Source organism: Ursus americanus, chromosome 5, assembly GCF_024610735.1.
Source record: "Ursus americanus isolate L20-20 chromosome 5, mUrsAme1.1.p, whole genome shotgun sequence".
In the NCBI taxonomy this organism is placed as follows: domain Eukaryota; kingdom Metazoa; phylum Chordata; class Mammalia; order Carnivora; family Ursidae; genus Ursus; species Ursus americanus.
In genome coordinates, this window is record NC_142131.1 from 9,301,284 (window position 1) to 9,321,844 (window position 20,561).

The 20,561-nt window shown below is 34.1% G+C and overlaps 1 protein-coding gene across 1 annotated transcript in view; it reads left to right on the plus strand.

Annotated features, from left to right (window-relative positions):
• SLCO6A1 (solute carrier organic anion transporter family member 6A1) overlaps positions 1-10,168 on the plus strand; it is a 96,938-nt gene extending 86,770 nt beyond the window's left edge. The window contains exons 11-13 of the mRNA XM_087861894.1: positions 4,459-4,523; positions 6,848-6,985; positions 10,024-10,168. Of these exons, the coding sequence (XP_087718020.1) occupies positions 4,459-4,523; positions 6,848-6,985; positions 10,024-10,160 (340 nt within the window). The 3' untranslated portion in view covers positions 10,161-10,168. The remainder of the gene's footprint in view (positions 1-4,458; positions 4,524-6,847; positions 6,986-10,023) is intronic.
• The last annotated feature ends 10,393 nt before the right edge of the window (positions 10,169-20,561 follow it).

Consider the following 20,561-nt stretch of genomic DNA (forward strand, 5'->3'; position numbering starts at 1 on the left):
ATCAGTTCTCCTTAACCTAATTGATAATTTTAATGTGATCATGAAAATACCAATATAATTATTGAACTTTAAAACCTGATTCTAAAATTGTTAGGGAAAAATAACGAGAGTAGCTTGGGAATCTTAAACAAAGAAACACAATAATGGAGGCTTAACCCCATAAGCTAAAAGCACCATAAAGTTTTAATTATTAAAACAATATGGTATTGGTTTATGAATAGAATGACAGTAAGTCTAGAAATAGATCTCAACTCATGGGAATTTCATATAAAATGAAAGTGAAATCTTAAAAAAGTGAATCAAAGATAGATCTTTTGGAAAGTGGTTTGAGTATAAAGAGATAGACTTCAAGGGGAAAAAAAATATATTTGGAGCCCATATAACACACTGGGAAAACCTAACATGGAATAAAGATTTAAATGTAAAAAAAATTAAGCAATACAATGCTAGAAAAACAAATAGACCAATTTCACTATGATCTTTAAAAGAACAAGGTATTTCCAACTACGACTCAAAATCTAAAAGCAGGAAAGATTGATATAATTTACTCCATTAAGTTAAAAATAATAACCAAAGTCAAAACATTTCTGCACAATGAAATATAATGCAACTGAAAAAAATGAATAGGGAGGAGCTCTATGTTCATGTAGGAAAGGATCTTAAGAATGCACTGTTAATGAAAAAATCAGGTACAGAACAGTGAATATAGTATGCTACTTCCTGTGAAGAAAGAATATAGAGATATGCATTTACAATTATTTGTATTTGCATAACGGAACAGTAGATATAAACAAAAGAGAAATTAAAATGGTAACCTAACGGTAGCCCAAAGGGATGAGGTAGAAGTGGAGGCAGATGAAGGCAGAGGCAGAAACAAGCAAGTTTCTCCAGCATATTCTCTTTATATTGTTTTGCTTTCCAAAGCATGTAACTATACTACAAATTCAACAAATAAAGTTTAATTTAAAAATACAATAAGATTCAGAGCCAAAGACATAAATTGTGAAATCACTGGCAAATAAATGATAATTAAAGTCAAGGAAGAGAGGGGTAGGATGGAGAAGTTTGTATCAGGCCAATGGCCCTACAGAGGGCAACTAGAAAAGCTGGGTTAATGATAAAAATCATGTATCTCCAGGCAGAAAATGGCAAAGGACTAGAGGGATTAAACTTCCAGAGAGAGCAGAAGTTTTTAGAGGTGAATTGGAGATCTAAGGCTCTCCCTGAGTTTCTTGCCAATTCTTGATAAAGGCTAGATGCTGACAGTCTGGACTAGGTCCAGGTAGAGGGTCACTGCTGGGGGCAAGCAAGCTGGCAGAGTTTTGGGTGATCACATGGGACTGAGAATGATAAAATTATTTTTTCTCTGGAGAAATTTGTTAAAATCTGAGATGTGTGAGGCTGAAGTCTAAACAGAAAAGTACCATGACTTGTCTGTATCTCCCCATCAAGGTGCTGATTAATAAAAATAAGTAAATAAAATAAAAATGGTAAAATACATCAGAAATTTTTAAATGTAAATGGATTAAAATCAGGTTTACGAGTTTAGCCAAATTAAAAAAAATAATAGTTGAAAATAAAGGAAAAACAAGGAAATAACTAAAGAAAAAGAAAAGAAAAAATAGTTCTTCAGTTCTTTCCCTTCCATCCCTTCCATCCCACAAACAAAAAATGTTTGTCTTCTCAACTGTGATAGTCACCACAGGTTTAAGCAAGAAGGTAGATGAGAACTTTTAAGAAAAGCATAAAAGAAAAGAGAGAGAAAAGTGTCCAGTTCCCTGCTGCACTGTTGGATATTGGAGGGTGGCAAGAAAAACAGCAGGAAAAAAAAAAAGGTTTTTACTAATAAGTATTCAATTATGGTATTAAAACACGCTGCAAAGAAAATGCAAGGAAATGAAATGAGAAAATTATAGGACAATCTAACTCAGTCTGAGGATTCAGAGAGAGTGTTTCTGAAGAACTGACTTTTAAGCTGAGCCCTAAAGGTTAGGGGCTGAGTATTTCATACAGTGGCAACAGAAGCAAAGATTCTGAGTGGGGGAAGCCGCTTCGTAAGATTGTTGTGTTATCAAATGTCATGAACAAGGAGGGTGCTTAGGCAAAAATGCGGTGTGAGGTGGCGTGCCATGAGACCTGTGCAATCAGGCTGACCCTTGAAAAGTTTTCCGCAGTTCTAGATGTTATCATAAGAACAAGGGGAAGCTGTTGAAGGATCCTAGTGGGGGCAGTGAAATAATCAGAATCTCAGAGGTAAAAAAAAAAATCACTTTGGCTGTTCTGTGGAGAGTGGACTGAAAGGATAAGGATGGTTGTTAGGAGATAAATTAAGAAGTTACTTCGTTTCTTTAAGGAGTGAGGTAGAGCCTTGGAATAGGCCAGTGGTCTTAGAGATTTATGTATATTTTTAAATCAGAGAAAGAGATATGAAAAAGCCGTATTTTAAAAATGACAGTATTTGGTTATTGAATCTGGCCAACGAAGAAAAAAATGGTATCAAGGATGCTTCTTTTCACATTTTGGACTTGAACTTTGCATGACAGTGGATGGCAGTTCCATCTCCTGTGACAGGGAACACTAGGGAAAGAGCAGCTTTTGTGCACCACAGGAACTTCAGTTTAGAACTGATGTCTTTTAAGAAAGCCATGGAGTGAAAATATGAATTTAGAAGTCCTAGGAGATAGTGGAAGCTGCCTTTTTACACTTTGGAAGAGTACTAACAAATTTTTTGTTTATTCCATGAAATTCTTAAATCATCCTCTCATAGCCTTACTTATTAGACAATGTACAAAAAATATTCACTTCATTGTTATATTCGCTGTATATTTTAATACTCATTTTTCATTAAATATTTTGAATACATATCTATTATTTATTTTGTGCTGCTCATTTAAATGATTATGGAAAATCTGAGGAATCATTACTCTTTTCGTCTTATTTTGCATATCAGAAAGATGGTTCTAATCAAACTGAAGATACATAAATACATCTTAACGATTATACTTATGAGTTATGATCAGCTCTATCTATGCTTCAGAAAGCAGCGATAAGCCATGTAAGAAGCTACCTGTGCTAACTGAAGCAGAACACACAATTACAGTTAGGCATATTATTCATATTTGCACATTATACCAAGACCTGTACCGAAGTACGGTTCTACAATGTGACCCTTTCTTTTTCCTCCCTTAAGAATCCGCTCATTATAGAAGGGTAAAGTATTTTTTTATTTAAAAATGCCATTCTCTTTTGAGGATTGGTTAATTTGTTTTCATTTTCTTAGTAGTAAGCATCTGAGGAAAGAATATATATTCTCACCAGGTTGATATGGTAGAATTACCTCACTTTTTGTAAAATAGTCACAAAATATTGTATGTATGCTACATTTTAATAAATTGGGTCAGTTTGGATGAAAATATTGGTCATACTAGTTTATTGTTCAAGTTCTAGAACAAGAAAACAAAGGGTAAGCATAGAGTTTAATTAGAATAAAATGTAGCTCTTATTTTTTTACTTCCTAATATGTTCAAAGGTTGATTATATTTTATTGTATTTTCATTTTCCAAACTAGTACGTGGCGTTATGCATTTTTTAAACAAATACTTGCTTTGACCAATAAATACAGAGAGGTTCGTTTTTTTTTGTATTTGGGAAAGTTATTTTTTGTTTATTTTAGGTTTTGAATAGTGAGGGTAACAGTCAGAGGTCCAATAGGAAAGAGAAGGCACACTTCAATTAGGACAATTTGAACAAGGTTGAAGAACGTGGCTGTTTGAAATGTGGGTGGAATATAAGAAATCACAGGGTATAGCATAGTACCTCTGGTCTTACTACTTGGCCACAGGAAAACAGGGGTAGGAAGGAGAGAGACCTGTAGAGGGGACTGCTTTGCCTACGGACCCAGTCAACCTGATATCACTCTGCAGGGAGAGAGCCTGAGCGTGAACACCTTGACCTCACTGTCCGTCCTCACTCTGGAGCACCCAAATCACAAACCCTAACTGGAAGACAGAAAGCAAGAGAGCATAGGGATATAGTACATTAGGTCAGCCTCCCAAGACAGAGATAAAGGTAGAGTAATGTAGGCAGTGGATCTCACAGGGGCAAAAAGGAGAAATCTAAAAGAGTGGGTATGCACCTCAAAATGGAAGAACATAAGTATGAAAGTTAGTGCTAAGTCTTTTCAGCAAAGGAAGAAAGAGGCTGGGGCAGAGGGTTTGGTCCGTAAATGCTTCCTCCTTGTGAAGAGCAGGAAGCTTTGGAATCAGTTGGTGAGGGGCAGGGTATAAAGAAATTGATGGAGTGGTGCTTCTTTAATTCACCCAGAATGAACTCTGTCAACTAGCTAAAGATTCTTGGTTTAATTAACACACAGGAAAAAAAATAACCTTGAACCTAGCAAACATTCTCTATTGCTAATAATAATGATGTTTTGGTAATATCATTACTATCTGCTTGCAGGATTGTATCAGACAATCATCGTTCCTTGGCCCTGGGTTTGACCTATGTGATTTTGAGAATGTTTGGTATGGACTTTCGGCAATCTTTTATTACACTGAATTGTTCATTTTTTGATATGTGTGTCTACATGTATATTTGGAATGTCAAATAATGGTTAACTGATACAAAACAAGTGACTGGGGGAGTTGCTTTGGAGAATTTAGGAGACAATATTTATGTAAAAAGACAATACCTAATGCAAAGCCCATCCTGCCATATAAAATATGTATTATAATTATATTTGATTAGACAGGACAATGTTTGATTAGAGGTATATTCATCAAGCTCATACAAGTAGTTTGGTAAGCTGAAACAAAACATATAACCACAGGATTGCTTGCATGTTTGGGAAGTCATTAACCTAAACTAGTGCTTTTAAACATTTTCATTACCAAAGACTCTGAATCGGATGTTTTCAAGGATTTATAGCCAAAGAAAAAATTGGTCTTGCTGAGGGTAATGCACTGTGTACTTCTGGCTTTCTTAAAATAGCAAAGGCTAGCTTTCAAATCTGCATTATGACTATATTAGCACCCCTGATTCAAAAGTTGATGAAAAATATTAATGGGGCAAGGAAACAAGATTGAACTGGATTCAGACTGAAAGACATATGATAAATGGAGTCAAGAATGTAGAAAAATTTAAGTGTGGTTTTGATGAGGACCAGAGAAATAATTCTATAACTGGATCAATATGTGGGGTTAAAATTGCTTTTTTAGTCAGGAAAAATTAGAGCATATTTTTATGTGAATAATGACCCACTAGATAAGGGCAGATTTTTTTAAAAAAAGATTTTATTTATTTATTTCAGAGCGAGAGAGAGCATGAGCCAGGGGAGAGGGAGGAAGGGAGAGGAAGAAGGAGGCTCCTTGCTGAGCAGGGAGCCTGATATGGGGTTCCATGTGGGGCTCCATTCTGGGCTTGATACCAGGACCCTGGGATCCTGACCTGAGCCAAAGGCAGACACTTAACCTTAACTGACTGAGCCACCCAGGTACCCCAAGGACAGCTTTGTAATGGAAGAAAGAACATGAGAAACAAGAAGTATAGAAATAGTTTCTGCATCAGAAAGGAAGCCAGGGAGACTAATACATTTTTGATGGAAGAGGGTGGAATATGATATTTTAGATACAGACTGGCTCTATATCTAACAGGATTTTGCCAACAGAGAATTTGCAGCAGAGAGTAGAGATTATCTGATTTACATTTAAAAGATAACTCTACTTCTGAGGGAGAAATACTTACAGAAGATAAACGTGGAGGGAAAAAAAGGCTTTTGCTGAAGTCTAAGTCAGAATTATATTAAATTGGATTCTGGAGGTTGTGAAAGAGAGAAATCAACATATCCAAGATATGTCTGGAGTTAGTGTCACAGAAACTTATCATGGATTGGAAAAATATGATGGAAAATAGGAAAAAAAATGAATAGCAGGCCTAAGTTTTTCGCCTTGAACAATTATAAACAGAGTGCCAGCACTCAATGAGCCTGGGAAAATTGGTGATGGATATGATCTTTCACAGGAATCAAGAGTCATGGAGCATGAGGGCCCTGAGAGAAGGAAGATGGTTAAGACATGTTAGCTCTGAGATCCTTTTTCTAATGTCTTTGTGGTGGCTTTTTTTCCCCCCTAAGATTTTATTTTTAAGTCATCTCCACATCTAATGTGGGGCTCAAACTCACAACCCCAAGATCAAGAGTCACATGCTCCACCAACTGAGCCAGACAGGCTCCCCACTGGCTTTTTTTTTTTTTTTAAGTGACTTTCAATTCAATTTTAGCTGAAATTGTTGCTGAACAGGTGTTGTCTCTGAGAGCATATAGAGATTTACCTCAGGCAACACAAAAGCCGTCCTCTGGATTTAGGGGTTGCTACAAACATACAAAACCATTTACATTTTCAGTTATTTCTCACAATATCTTGATAACAGATGTACATTGCACTACAAAACTAACTTTTCATTGATTGAAAATTTCACAATTTGAAGTCTTTGGAGGTACACTGAATTCACAAAAATAATTTTTAATATCTCTCTTTTAAATACTTTCTCCTAAATTTCTAATTGAGAAATTAAAAGTTTTGAGATGTCCACTGCATAACAATATGTACACCATTCTAAAAATATCAAAGATACTAATTTTTTATGCCTGCAGAGATAAGGATTTTTTAAAAATACAGTTACAGTTTCCAGTTATTAATAATCCTATTTATAAGCAAATTCTTAGCTAATTTTAAATGATATATTTAAATGTAATGATGACTAAATGTGTGTTTAATTTTAGAATAAAAACATTCTTATCTGTACCTGTAGTGTTTTCATGGAGAATTTACAATTACTGCATTTTTCATAGGGACTATACCTGGACCAATACTTTTTAAAATGGCAGGAGCCACTTCTTGTATCTTTCGGGGGACTGAATACTGTGGAAAGACAGGACGTTGTTGGATCTATAATAAGACGAAAATGGCCTACTTTATGGTAGGAATATGTAAGTAATACCTATTGAAGAAATATAGAAAAATATAATTGTTTTAAAAATGTATAGTTGTTTATAGTAATGTGCAGTAATAATAAATTGTGAACAAATGGATACTTTGATGATTTAAGAAGACTTATTATATAGAAAATATTTTAGATGGGGTGCCTGGGTGGCACAGCGGTTAAGCGTCTGCCTTCGGCTCAGGGCGTGATCCCGGCGTTCTGGGATCGAGTCCCACATCAGGCTCCTCCGTTGTGAGCCTGCTTCTTCCTCTCCCACTCCCCCTGCTTGTGTTCCCTCTCTCGCTGGCTGTCTCTATCTCTGTCAAATAAATAAATAAAATCTTTAAAAAAAAAAAAAAGAAAATATTTTAGAAACTAAAGTTCTATAGTTTTTATATGACTGTTTGAGTCATTCCATTAAATACACAATTGTTTTATGTTATTCCTGAATAAGGGGTGGTAATTAGCAAAATTTCAATTTAGGAAACAATTTTGTCGATATACTTATACGACCAAGTTGCTTGACCTTGTGACCATTTCCATTTCCATAGTAAAGGATAGGATAAATAAAAAAATGTTTTTCACACCCCTAAAGAACATCAAGATACTCTTACCCTACTTACATGTAAGTTTCACTGTTTCTTTTGCTTAATGATATAACAATCGACATAGCAAGCATTCATTATTAGTTGAATAAAAGAGATATGGGGAACTGGGATATTGTAGTTGTATGAGCTATGGTCAGTGTTGAGAAAATTTAAATATGCTTGTATTTGAAAAGTTCAATAGATCTTCCTGGATCTCAATTTATTCATCTGTAAAAATGAGGATGCTGGACTACATAATTTCTGAAATTTTTATCGGTACTAACATTCAGTGATTTCATTGCATAGATGTTGTTGGTGTGATAAATATTTAAAAGAGTTTATATGTTTTGTGATTTTAATGAGTGGGTTCATTAATTCAAAGAAACACATAATAATAGACTCTAATAGTTAACAGTAACAAATACCTCTGTGAGACAGTATACAGTGGTACCTTGTAATTCAAAAGTCCATTATCCAGTAAGCTTAGTCTATATAGAACACTGGGTAAAGTACAATTTTAAAAAACAATTACAAAGTAAAAAAAAAAAGACATTTAAGTAGTCAAAATTAATTTCTGAGAGATAATTAAACAAAACTAGGCATTGTTCATAAGTAAGTCCTCTTAAGACACTGCTGAGCCTTTTAATTTTTATTCTAGTTATAACTGTAGCACGTTTAATCTATTTTCAAACACAGCACGTAATTGAGAAAGCTGGTGAACTGCTAGAGATCCTGCTAAGGAGCTACTAAAAGGAGAAAACAATAATAAAGAAATAGGGAATTACATCGGAAAGGACAAACACAGGAAACTATAATAGGAATATGCTTTTGTGCTAATTTCGTGTCAACTAGTCCATTTTAAAGTTCTGACCATCGAAAGAAATAATGAAAAGATAGCTGCAGTGTAGAAGGTAAATGTGAAAAAGAACTAATGTCCAAAGTATATAAAGAGGTCCCATAAATCAGTAATAAACAAAGGATGGGCAATGGAAAAAATAGACAAAGGACTTGAAAGAACTCTTCACAAAAGTGGATAATCAAATAGTAAATAATGGCTTGGATAAATTGTGATAAAATCAACAATGGAATAGTATACAACAATGAAAGTGAAAGCTACACAACTGCATAAATTACGGAGGAATCAACAAACATAATGATGAACGAAAGAAACCAGAAACAAATGATTATGCAGTGTATGATTCCACTTACATAGTTTTGACCTGTTATAAATATAGTTCAAGAGCAAACAACACTAACCCTTGGGTTAGTGACTTCGAGAAAACACAAAGGAGGGCTTCTGAGGTGTTGACAATGTTTTGTTCGTGATCCAGATGCTGGTCACACTGTGTTTAGTTTGTGAAAAATGTATCAAACAGTACTCTTTTTTAAAAAAAAATTGAGATGTAATTAAGATACAATTAGCATAAATCTCAGGTGTTTAGTTTGATGGCCTTTGATAATTGAGTGCACCTGTGGAAACAGAGCCTCATCCAAGCTGTAGAAATTTTCCCCCTGTCCCTTTCCAGTCAATTTCCTTCCTCTACAGATAAACCTCTTTCACATTTCTATTACAATACATTGGTTCTGCATGTTCTAGCAATTTTTGCAAGTGTAATGAAGTATATACAGTTTTTTTTCTTTTTTCTGTATTGCTTCATATGCTTTGGGGAGATTCATCTGTGTTATTCCATAGCAGTAGCTTGTGCTTTTAAAAAATTTCTGAATACTACTTCATTTTGTGAATATACTACAATTTATTTTTCTTGTTAAAATTCATTTGGGCTATTTACAGTGTTGGGCTATTAAAGATGTATGAAAATTATTGTGTTATTATAAATGACAGACTAATTAATGTTTCTTACTTTATCTTTTGTAACCACTATAATTGATATTGTCAGATAGTTGAGGTTGTTGCTATAAAATATTTTTTACTTTAATTTTCAGGGTCATTTGCATCCTAAACCCAAGTACTTTTATATAATCCTTGTAATATATTTTCTGAAACTTGAAACATGAAAATGAATAAAAAACCCTACATAATCAACTAATTTTTCTACAATATTTGTTTTTATTTGGAAAATGGTGAATATTTCAAAAAGAGTAAAGCTACATGAAGTCAATTACATAGATTCCAGTTCCTATTGATATTTCAATTCTGAAAGCAGAAATGTCTTTTTAAGCTTTAAAATTAATACATTCTGTGAGATACTAACACACCTTGAATTTTTCTTGGGCCATATCTTTAAGAAATCTGAAAGTTTTTGTAAACAGGAAAAAAATCTCCTTTAAGTAACTTGATATAAGTTTATGACATTAATTATATTTTACAATTGGAAAAATTGATATTTTCTGGAGACGAAATATACTTACTTTTTCTTTGGTAACTGGCATTCTTTCCACAAATATTTTTGCTCTAAACAGATTGATATATCTGATGCTTTTTTTTTTTTTAATTCAGGTTCTATTTGCAAAGTATTCACTATCTTCTTCACTGCTATTGCATTTTGCCTATATAAATGTTTATCAAAGGAAGACAGTAACATCCTGAATATACCTGTAAAGAATCTAAAAGTAAAAAAAAAGGGAAAGAACTGATTTATAACTGGATCGTCAATGCAGAAGAATTATACACTGTCAGTCCATCAATGGAATGCTATATTAATAAAATTTGAAATAATTACAATATAGTTACATGTTTAATAAATGAATGTGATTCATGTGACCCCATAAGTTTTATTATAATTTGAGTGCAAATATAATAATATAGTCTCTGTTTTAGATTTTTAAAAGATCTTGTAAAATACACATTTAATACTTTCAATAGAGAATACTTTGAAGAAAAAGGTGAAGCAGAAGTGGGAAAATACATGTAAGTTAATTCTGACTATGATATCTTATGTATTAGTTATTAGCTTTTGGTTATGTAGGACTACTTAGGTTCATATAGTTTAGTCTTACTACTTTTCATTTGGGCTGTGGATATTTGTTTCTCAATAGTTTCTCAAAATAACATTAGATTTGTCAATCCAGTTCATATAATAAAAATTTAAATTAATGTCATATTTATTCTCCAAAAGAAGCTAGTTTTAAACCTTTTAAAAATTATCATTTTATCTTTTATTTCACCACAGAGAGGTTTCTTTAGAAACTTTCTCTGGTCAGTTGGCCAATTTGCAATATACATTTTTATGCTCCTTTAATTTTTTGGACACAAAATTCAGTATGATCGTATATTTTTACTTTGACCTTAATTTTATTGATAAAGACTCTCTGATATCTGAACTGATTTCCATTTTTATGCTCTTATCATCGTATGATAATTACAATTATTCCATGTGAAAATATATTCAAATTTCAATGTAGAAAATGTGTCAACCATTTGTGGAATTTTTCTTAAGCTTAAATGTGTTTCTCTAGAGAGCTTTTCTTATAATTATTTCATACATCATTGTACATCCATCCAAATTATATAGCAATTTTCTAAATGTTGGAATAAAAATCAGATTTTTATAAAACAAAAACTTCTCTACATTGTTTCCATCGTTCTCTTGGGAGAAGAAACTGACAAAATTTCTCCTTTATTGTACGCATTAGTCAATGACCCTGAGTGTAAGGCTAGGCATTGTCCTATTTTTTTTTTCCTTTTCCAAATTTTTATTTAAGTTCCAGGTAGTTAACATACAGGGTAATATTAGTTTCAGGTGTAGAATTTAGTGATTTCTCACTTATATACAAACCCAGAGCTCATCACAAGTACTCTCCTTAATCCACATCACCTATTCAACCCCGCACACCTCCCCTCTGGCAACCCTCAGTTTGTTGTTTGTAGTCAAGATTGTTTCTTGGTTTGCGTCTCTCCCCCGCCCCCATGCTCATTTGTTTTGTTTCTTGAATTCCACATATGAGTGAAATGATTTGGTATTTGTCTTTCTCGGGGTTATTTCTCTTAGCATAATACCTTCTTGCTCCATCCACATCACTGCAAATGGCTTATTCACAGTATTGGCCGGCAGAAGGAAATGTGAAGCAGTAAGTATTCATATTTTACTATATATCTTTCTTCCTTAACTTCAACATGCATTTATGAAAACTTATAAACTAGTCTTTATGTGAAATTCTACTTGACTGCTTGACTCTTCTCTTTGGACCAATAGGACTGCAGAATATCTGTGAATCAGAGTGTGAAAACAGGAGTTTCTCCTTTAAAGATTCTACAAGATCTGTTGCTGTGCCCTACATTCAGAAAAGAAAAATCACACATGATGTTTACCTAAGTAGTAGAAATGTATGCATGGCGATCTGTATTTTCATTATAGAATACCTTCTTGTGAAACATTTCTCATTTTTAAAGTGTATAGGATTTTATTTTATTTATTTATTTATTTTTAAAGATTTTATTTATTTATTCGACAGAGATAGAGACAGCCAGCGAGAGAGGGAACACAAGCAGGGGGAGCGGGAGAGGAAGAAGCAGGCTCATAGCGGAAGAGCCTGATGTGGGGCTCGATCCCAGATCGCCGGGATCACGCCCTGAGCTGAAGGCCGACGCTTAACCGCTGTGCCACCCAGGCGCCCCTAAAGTGTATAGGATTTTAAACACCAGTGTATAACATAGGTTTTTCTAGGAAAATTAAAGTTTAATAGTTTTAGGTTATTCATATCCTTTCTTAATATTCAAAGATATTATCTGAAAATTTATGCAACCAGGAATTAAGGTAAAACAATAACACTCAGATCCATTTTGAAGGTGCTTGTTGCACGCGCCTGTGTGTATATATGTATATATTATCTATAATATTCAAAAAACAAATTGAGGGTAAAACAAAAATTATAATAATTTGGGGAGTAATGTTAAGACTTTAAATTTGATTATAGCTTTCTGATAAAACAGAACATTTGTTTCTGTCACAAATTAGTGTATAGTGGATTGGTAAATAGGAAAATGATACAAGCATAACCCAGAAGTTTCATTAGTTAACACTAAGCAGATTTTGAAACAATCAGAGGAATCTTTCTTACTATTAAACAAAGACCTTAGCAATAAATGAAATCTTAAGAAAAAACAGCTAAAAATCTTATAGTAGTACCTTCCTTTGGAATCAGTTTTGAATAGTTTGAGGCTATGGAGAATCATTATGCTTTTTACAATGTTAACGTATCCAGTGAGGCTGCAAGTGCAGGTGAAGCTGAAAAGATATTTCTAAATTTTTTTTTTTTTTTTTTTTTTTTTTTTGATAAGACTGATCTCTAACGGGAGTGGGTATCCTCAAGGAGCTATATCTTAATGTAAGAAGGTGAGCCCCGGTGTTTAAACCTACAAGATAACTCTGGTACTGGATGAAAACGTAGCTGGTACTGGGTGAAAAGCTAGTGTGAATTTAGCTGTGCTAAAATGTATTAAGATTGTGGTTGTTTTTGTGAGACCTCTGGTTACAAAGTTGCGGTGGTTTACCTCTACATTGTTTTCTCCAGAAGCCTAGTTATTTCCGGTGTTTGATTTTTGCCTAAGGGGATGTTTTAAAGGACTGCACACATTATAGCAGAAATGCTTGTATTTTTAGAATTGAGAGCTTTGAATTGCATGTTCTCCAAAGTCTTAGGACAATTACCATGAAAATCCTAGTTCCTCAGTCTTTCTAAAATTCTTAATAATATTGGATTAAAGATTTCCTGTTTTAACATGTAGCATTCAATCTTCCATAAGTAGTCTAGAAAAATATCAAGTTTTGATTTATTAGTGGCATATTTCCCTTCTCAGCACTAAGAGTTTAATCTCATTTTCCCCAAGCTTTGTTAGTTTATAATTGATATATAGCACAGTGTAAGCTTAAGGTGTACAACATAATGACTTGACTCACATATATTACATATATTGTGAAATGATTACCAAAGTAAGTTAACATCCATCATCTCATATAAATACAAAAAAGAAAGAAAGGAAACCAGTGTTGTTTGCTTCATGGTGGGAACTCTCAGTATCTCCCCTCTTAACTTTCAAATATACTATAAGCGGTGTTAACTGTAGTCATCATGTTGCACATTATATCTCCAGTACTTCTTTATCTTATAACCGGAAGTTTGTATATTTGACCCACCTTTGTCTGATTCCACCCCCTCACCCAAAGCTCTACTTCTGGTAAGCACAAATCTAATCTCTTCTTCTGAGAGTATGGTTTTTTGTTTGTTTTATATTCCACATTTAAGTGAGATCATAAAGAATTTGTCTTTCTCAGGGGTGCCTGGGTAGCTTAGTCAGTTGAGTGTCCGACTCTTGGTTTGGGCTCAGCCTGAGTAATATTCCACCGTGTAGATATGTATCACATCCTCTTTATCCATTCATCTATTGATGGACACTAGGGCTGCTCCATAATTTGGCTATTGTAAATAATACTGCAGTAAACATAAGGGTGCTTATATCTCTTCAAATTGGTGTTTTTGTATTTTTTTGTTAAATACCCTGTAGTCCAATTACTGGATCATAGGGTATTTCTATTTTTAATTTTTTGAGGAGGCTCCATACTGATTTCCATAGTGGCTGTCCCAGTTTGCATTCCCACCAACCATGCAAGAGAGTTCCTTTTTCTCTACATCCTTAGCAACACCTGTTGTTTTTCGAGTTTTTGATTTTAGCAATTCTGACAGGTGTGAGGTGATATTTCATTGTGGTTTTGATTTGCATTTCCCTCCTGATGGGTTATGTTGAGCATCTTTTCATGTGTCTGTTGGCCATTTGTATGTTTTTTTTTTTTGGAGAAATGTCTGTTCAGGTTTTCTGCCCATTTTTAAATTGGATTATTTGTTTTTTTGGTGTTGAGTTGTATAAATGCCTTATATATTTTGGATGCTAACCCTTTATCAGAGGTCATTTGCAAATATCTTCTATTCAGTAGGTTGTCTTTTAGTTTTGTTGACTGTTTCCTTTGCCGAGCAGAAGCTTTTTCTTTTGATGAAGTCCCAATAATTTATTTTTGCTTTTGCTTTCCTTGCTATTATTGCACTGGAAACCATACTATGAAAGTGAATGTAATTGAGGTGTTGCTATCAAAATGAATAAATCTTTAAACATTTTGACAAAAATGCCAAATTGCAGACTGTGTATATATATATATATATATATATATATATATATATGTGTATATATATGTGTGTGTGTGTGTGTGTGTGTGTGTGTGTGTGTGTGTGTGTGTGTGTATAATGTGCAATATTATTTACGGGCATATACATTTGTAATAGATTTATAAAAAAATTTAAGGGAATGTTAAAATGTCAGTCGTAGCAGCAAAGTTAACATGCTGTATTGCTTATATCCAGTGGGGGAGAAATAAAGTCTCTCCCCAGATTTGAAAAGAAAAAAAAAAAAAATTCCCTTGCTTCAGTCTGACTGGACAAATTTTAGTTCCATGCCCACACCAGGAACAAGAACAGTTGCAAAGATAACAAAAACCAGATTGACTTCAATTTGAGCTCCTAAATTAATTATTTTCCAAGGGGAATATAATTGCCATAATTAGATGATTTATTCAGGTCCTAGTGTGGCATTGAATTGAACGTGGGATCAGCTTCCCATGGGTCCCATGAGCAGTTTGGGAGAGGTATATATCATGAACAAAATGGAATTTTGTTTAGGAAGAAGAAATCTGTAGGAGTTAAAGTGTTACAGTGATCAGGACTATAGTAGTAACAGTGGAATTATGGGTAGAATGTGAATGGTAAGGGGTGGGAGGTGAAGGAGTGCAAGAGGGGGAAGAAAGAGATAGGGAGTTGGGTGGATGGAAAGAGAGAGAGAGGGAGGGTAATTAAACTTGGTACCTTGTAGTTGGCTTGTAGGCTTTTATATAAGGTATTACCATTTATTAATATGTGAATCATAGGAGGAATAGAAGATTTAGAAGAGGAGATGAGTTCAATTTTGAACGTACTGAGTTTAGGTACCAATGAGGCAGCAAGTGCCATTTGGCAGTTGAAAATAAAGATCTAAAGCTGAGGAGAGGGATCTCAATTGGAGTCATAATTGGGAATCATCAGTATAATAATAATTATTGATCCATGGGGAAAAGATAAATTTTCTCAAGAAAGGAAAAGAGTCTACTACAAACTGAGGAATTCTGAAGAATATAACATGTAAGAAATGCCTAGAGAAAGAGACTAAGAAGGAAAAGCAAGGAGAAAACCAGAACTGAAATCAATACAATAAAGGTAAGGTAAGAGGGTATATGAAGATGATGGGAGCAGTCAAAATTACCACATGTTGCGGAGAGTTCAAGGGAAGTAATGATAATGTTTACTGGATTTAGCAACAAAGAGTTTGTTGGAAACTAGAATGAGAGAAACTTCAGAGAATTGTAAGAACAGAAGTCAAATGGCAATAGATGAAGAAATGTGTTGGAGCTGAGCATTGGACACATCATATGTAAACAATCTACAAGTATAGCTGTGAACAGAAGATAGAAGTCCGTAGTTGGCTGCAGTGCTGAGGTTTGCTGAGGGTGGAAATGAAGTAATTGTTGCTATGTGTTGTGATGGCTGGTTTGAGCATGTTCAAAGCTGATAAGAAGAAGTAAGTAGGAAGAGACTGGGGTCTAAAAACAAGAATATAATTAATAGAGCAAGATTATCAAAGGGATAGGATGGGTTCCAAAGCACAGGAAGAAGGATTAGCTGTAGTAAAGAGAGATGACTTCTTCCTTTGCAACAGAGATCACGAAGGAATGGGTGCAACTGCAGGTAATTTTGTAGGTTTGGTGGCTGGAACTGGAGCCCACACACTCTTCTGAATGTGTCTCCTCTCCTTACAATCATTTCCTCATGATCTAACCTTTGCAACCTATGTTCTGTTCCATAAACAGCATGATACCACTATAACTGGTCTCTTGGCTTTTTTCTTCTTCCAACCCACTCCTTTCCCTGTTGTGAAAGCAATCTTTTTAAAACGTCAGTCTGATCATGTTGTGCAATGAGTTGTAATTGTTCACCAGCTTGACTCTTTTCTAGATAAGGAGACTATGAAAGGAAGTATTGTGTTGTTCATTACTCTGTTCTCTTTTTTATGTAATGAATGTTCAAAAAATTTTAGTTGGATGAATAAATGGCTGGTGACTTTATCTTTAATGCCATTGGCACCAAAGTATTTGTTTATTACTGAGATTATCAGAAGATAGATTGCTGAATACAAGTGTAAAATCTTCTGTGGGACTTTGAGAATTCATAATTAAGATCTTCAGGATTTCTTTTCAAAGCCACTTCCCAACTTGCTCAAGCCTCCCTCACTTGCTATTTAAAAGCCTATTTCAGCAAAGTTTGTTCAATTGTAGTTTGAATTGTGTCCCCACAAAAGATATTTTTGAGTCCTAACCTCTAGTACCTGTAAATGTGATCTTCTTGGGAAATAGGATCTCTTTTTTAATTCTTTTTATTTTTTTTTTAAGTTTCGTTTATTTTAAGTAATCTCTGCAACCAATGTGGGGCTCAAACTCATGACCCTGAGATCAAGAGTCACATGCTCTTCTGACAGCCAGCTAGGTGCCCTGGGAGAGAGGATCTTTGAAGATGGAATCAAGTTAAAATGAAGTTGTACTAGATTAGGGTGGGCCCTAATTCATTGATTGGCATCCATCTAAAAAGAGGGAGATTTGGACACAGAAGACACAGGGGAGAACACTGTATGAAGAACAAGGCAGAGATTGGAGTGATACATCCAAAACCCAAGGACACCAAGAAAAGTAGGCAGGAAAAAGATAGGAAGACTTCTTCCCTAGAGCCTCCAGAGGGAGCATGGCCTTGCTGATACCTTGACTGAACTTCTAGCCTCTAGAACTGTGAGAGAATCAAATTATGTTGTTTTAGCTACCCAGTTTGTGGTGCTTTGTTATGACAGCTCTAGGACTCCAATACACCTTATATATGTATATATTTTTTCTTGATTAGATTTATTTCAGGAATCTTATGAAACTTCCAAGTAGATAAGTCTTCTCGCTTCTTGAATGAAAACTTTTCACTTTCATCCATCCAGGGAGCTATTCTCAACATAAAATTCAAACAACACTGCAATAACTTTATTATCTTTAGAACAAAAATGCACTAATCCCATGGCTTTTTTTTTTTTTTAATTTCCTCTATGACTTTTTTTTATTTCAATGTTGTTGTTTGACTAGGAAAAAAGATTCTTAAATGACATTAATCTGTTTAAATGGCTATGCATGACACTTAGGAAACCACAGAGGTTGTGGGAAAGATTTACCAGCAGTCCTGGACTTCACAAAGAAATTTTACAAGAGAAAAGTCTCCATGTTAAATGATTTCAGGAGAATCATAAAAATAATAAAAGCTGTGAAACCTCTGACTCTAAAGCTACTTCACTATTGACAAAAAAACCAAACCAAACCAAAACAAAACCTTATGTGAAAGTTTGTTTCCAAAATACAAAGGTAGGGGCACCTGGGTGGTCCAGTCGTTAAACTTCTGCCTTTGGCTCAGGGCCTGATCCCAGGGATCGAGCCCCACATCAGGCTCATGCTCCGCTGGGAGCCTGCTTCTTCCTCTCCCACTCCCCCCGCTTGTGTTCCCTCTCTAGCTGGCTGTCTCTATTTCTGTCTCTCTCTGTCAAATAAATAAATAAATAAATAAATAATAAATAAATAAATAAATAAAATTAAATCTTAAAAAAAAAAAAAACAAAATACAAAGGTATATCTGCCTTCCTCTTATTGAACCTGGAGACAACAAAAGGGCAAATTAGCATTTCTTTAAGCATAGTTTATCAACTTAAAGTATGTAAAAATGTAATCTTTTTTCAGTAGTAAACATTTAGGATTGTATTAGAACAAACATAATCTTTTTTTTTTTAAAGATTTTATTTATTTGACAGAGACACAGTGAGAAAGGGAACAGAAGCAGCAGGAGTGGGAGAGGGAGAAGCAGGCTCCCCGCTGAGCAGGGAGCCAGGTGCTGGGCTCACTGGATCCTAGGACCCTGGATCATGACCCTAGCTGAAGGCAGATGCTTAACGACTGAGCCACCCAGGTGCCCCCAAACACATAATCTTTTGACTAGGTTATAATGTGTACATTTATCTCCATTTATGCAAAATGTTTCTAAAGAATGTATATAAATTCAACTTTTGTGTCATGAGCTGATAAATGAAACTACAGTTTAATTTGAACCAAGACAATTAAGGATAATAAAAATAAGAGATACAGTTTCTGGTTTTCACTTACTACAAAGTATTATAAATTAATTCATCTTTTTATCAGAGATAGATATATGGTGATGAGTTCTCTAAAGTGATTATTGTCATATACTATTTTTAATATGTACTTTTGCTTTACGTAAGTCTAGACCCAGAGATTGCCAGTGTTATTTAGGAAAAATAGCTTTTCGTTTAGCTCGGGGAGAAGGAGGAAGATAAAGAGGTGTGAATAAAGGATTGGCATTTTTTTTTATTATGTTCAATTAGCCAACATATAGTACATCATTAGTTTTTGAGGTAGTGTTCAACGATTCATTAGTTGCATATAACACCTCTTCACAACACGTGTCCTCCTTAATGCGTTCTTTAAACATATTTAGACATATGTTATCATCTTGAAGTAGGTAAAATATCTGTTCTCTGCTTCTCTGAGTTTTACTATTTTAGATTCCACATATGAGATCATACAGTATTGGTCTTTCTCTGACTTTTTTCACTTAGCATATTCCCATCAAGGTTCATCCATGTTTTCACAAATGACAGAATTTCCCTCATTTTTGTAGGTAAATTAAAATTCCTTTATCTTTAAAAATTAATATGTATGAGTTAATATATTTGCATATAAATATATAAAATAATATTACATATCTATCACATTTTCTTTGTTTTTTCTTCCATTGGTAGATACTTAGTTGTTTTCATATCTTGGCTATTGTAAATAATGATGCAATAAGCATGCAAATGCAGATATCTCTTGCATATACAGTGTTCCAACTTACAATGGTTTGGCTTACAATTTTTCTACTTTATGATGGTGCAAAAGTAATACGCATTCAATAAAAAACATACTTCAAAGATTTGGGATACTAACCCTTTATCAGATATGTCATTTGCAAATATCTTCTCCCATTCTGAAGGTTGCCTTTTATGTTGTTTGTTTCCTTCACTGTGCAGAATCACTAAATTCTACTCCTAATGCTAATATTACACTATATGTTAACTAACTGGAATTTAAATAAAAACTTGAAACTACAAAAAAATAAAAAGAAAAAATATACTTCAAATTTTGATCTTTTCTGGCTAGTGATATGTGGTGTGATGCTCTCGTATGCTGCGGGGCCGCGGCAGTGAGCTGCAGCTCCCAGTAAGCCATGCAGTCATGAGGTTAAACAACGTATACTCTGACAACCACTCTGTTTTTTACTTTCAGTACACTATTCAATAAAGTTCGTGGGCTTTCAGCACATTATTATAAAATAGAGCTTGTGTTAGATAATTTTGCCCAAATGTGGTTCTAATGTAACTAACGTAAGTGTTTAAGCACATTTAAGGTAGGCTAGACTAAGCTATGATGTTTGGTAAGCTATGTATAGTAAATGCATTTTTGACTTAGGATATTTTCAACTTACAATGGGTTTATTTGGAGGTAATCTCATCCTAAATTGAGGAAGATATGTAATGATTTCATTTCCTTTGGGTATATACCCAGAAGTGGAATTGCTAGATCATAAAGTAGTTCTATTTTTAATTTTTTGAGGAACCTCCATACTATTTTCCATAGTAGCTGCACCAATTTACATTCCTACCAACAGTGCATAAGGGTTCTCCGCATCCTCTTATCTCTTGTCTCTTTTATAATAGCTATTGTAACAGGTTTAAGATAACTCATTGTGGTTTTGATTTGCATTTTCTTTTTTTTTAAAGATTTTTTTCTTATTCCTATTTTTTTTTTTTTTAGATTTTATTTATTTATTTGACAGAGATAGAGACAGCCAGCGAGAGAGGGAACACAAGCAGGGTGAGTGGGAGAG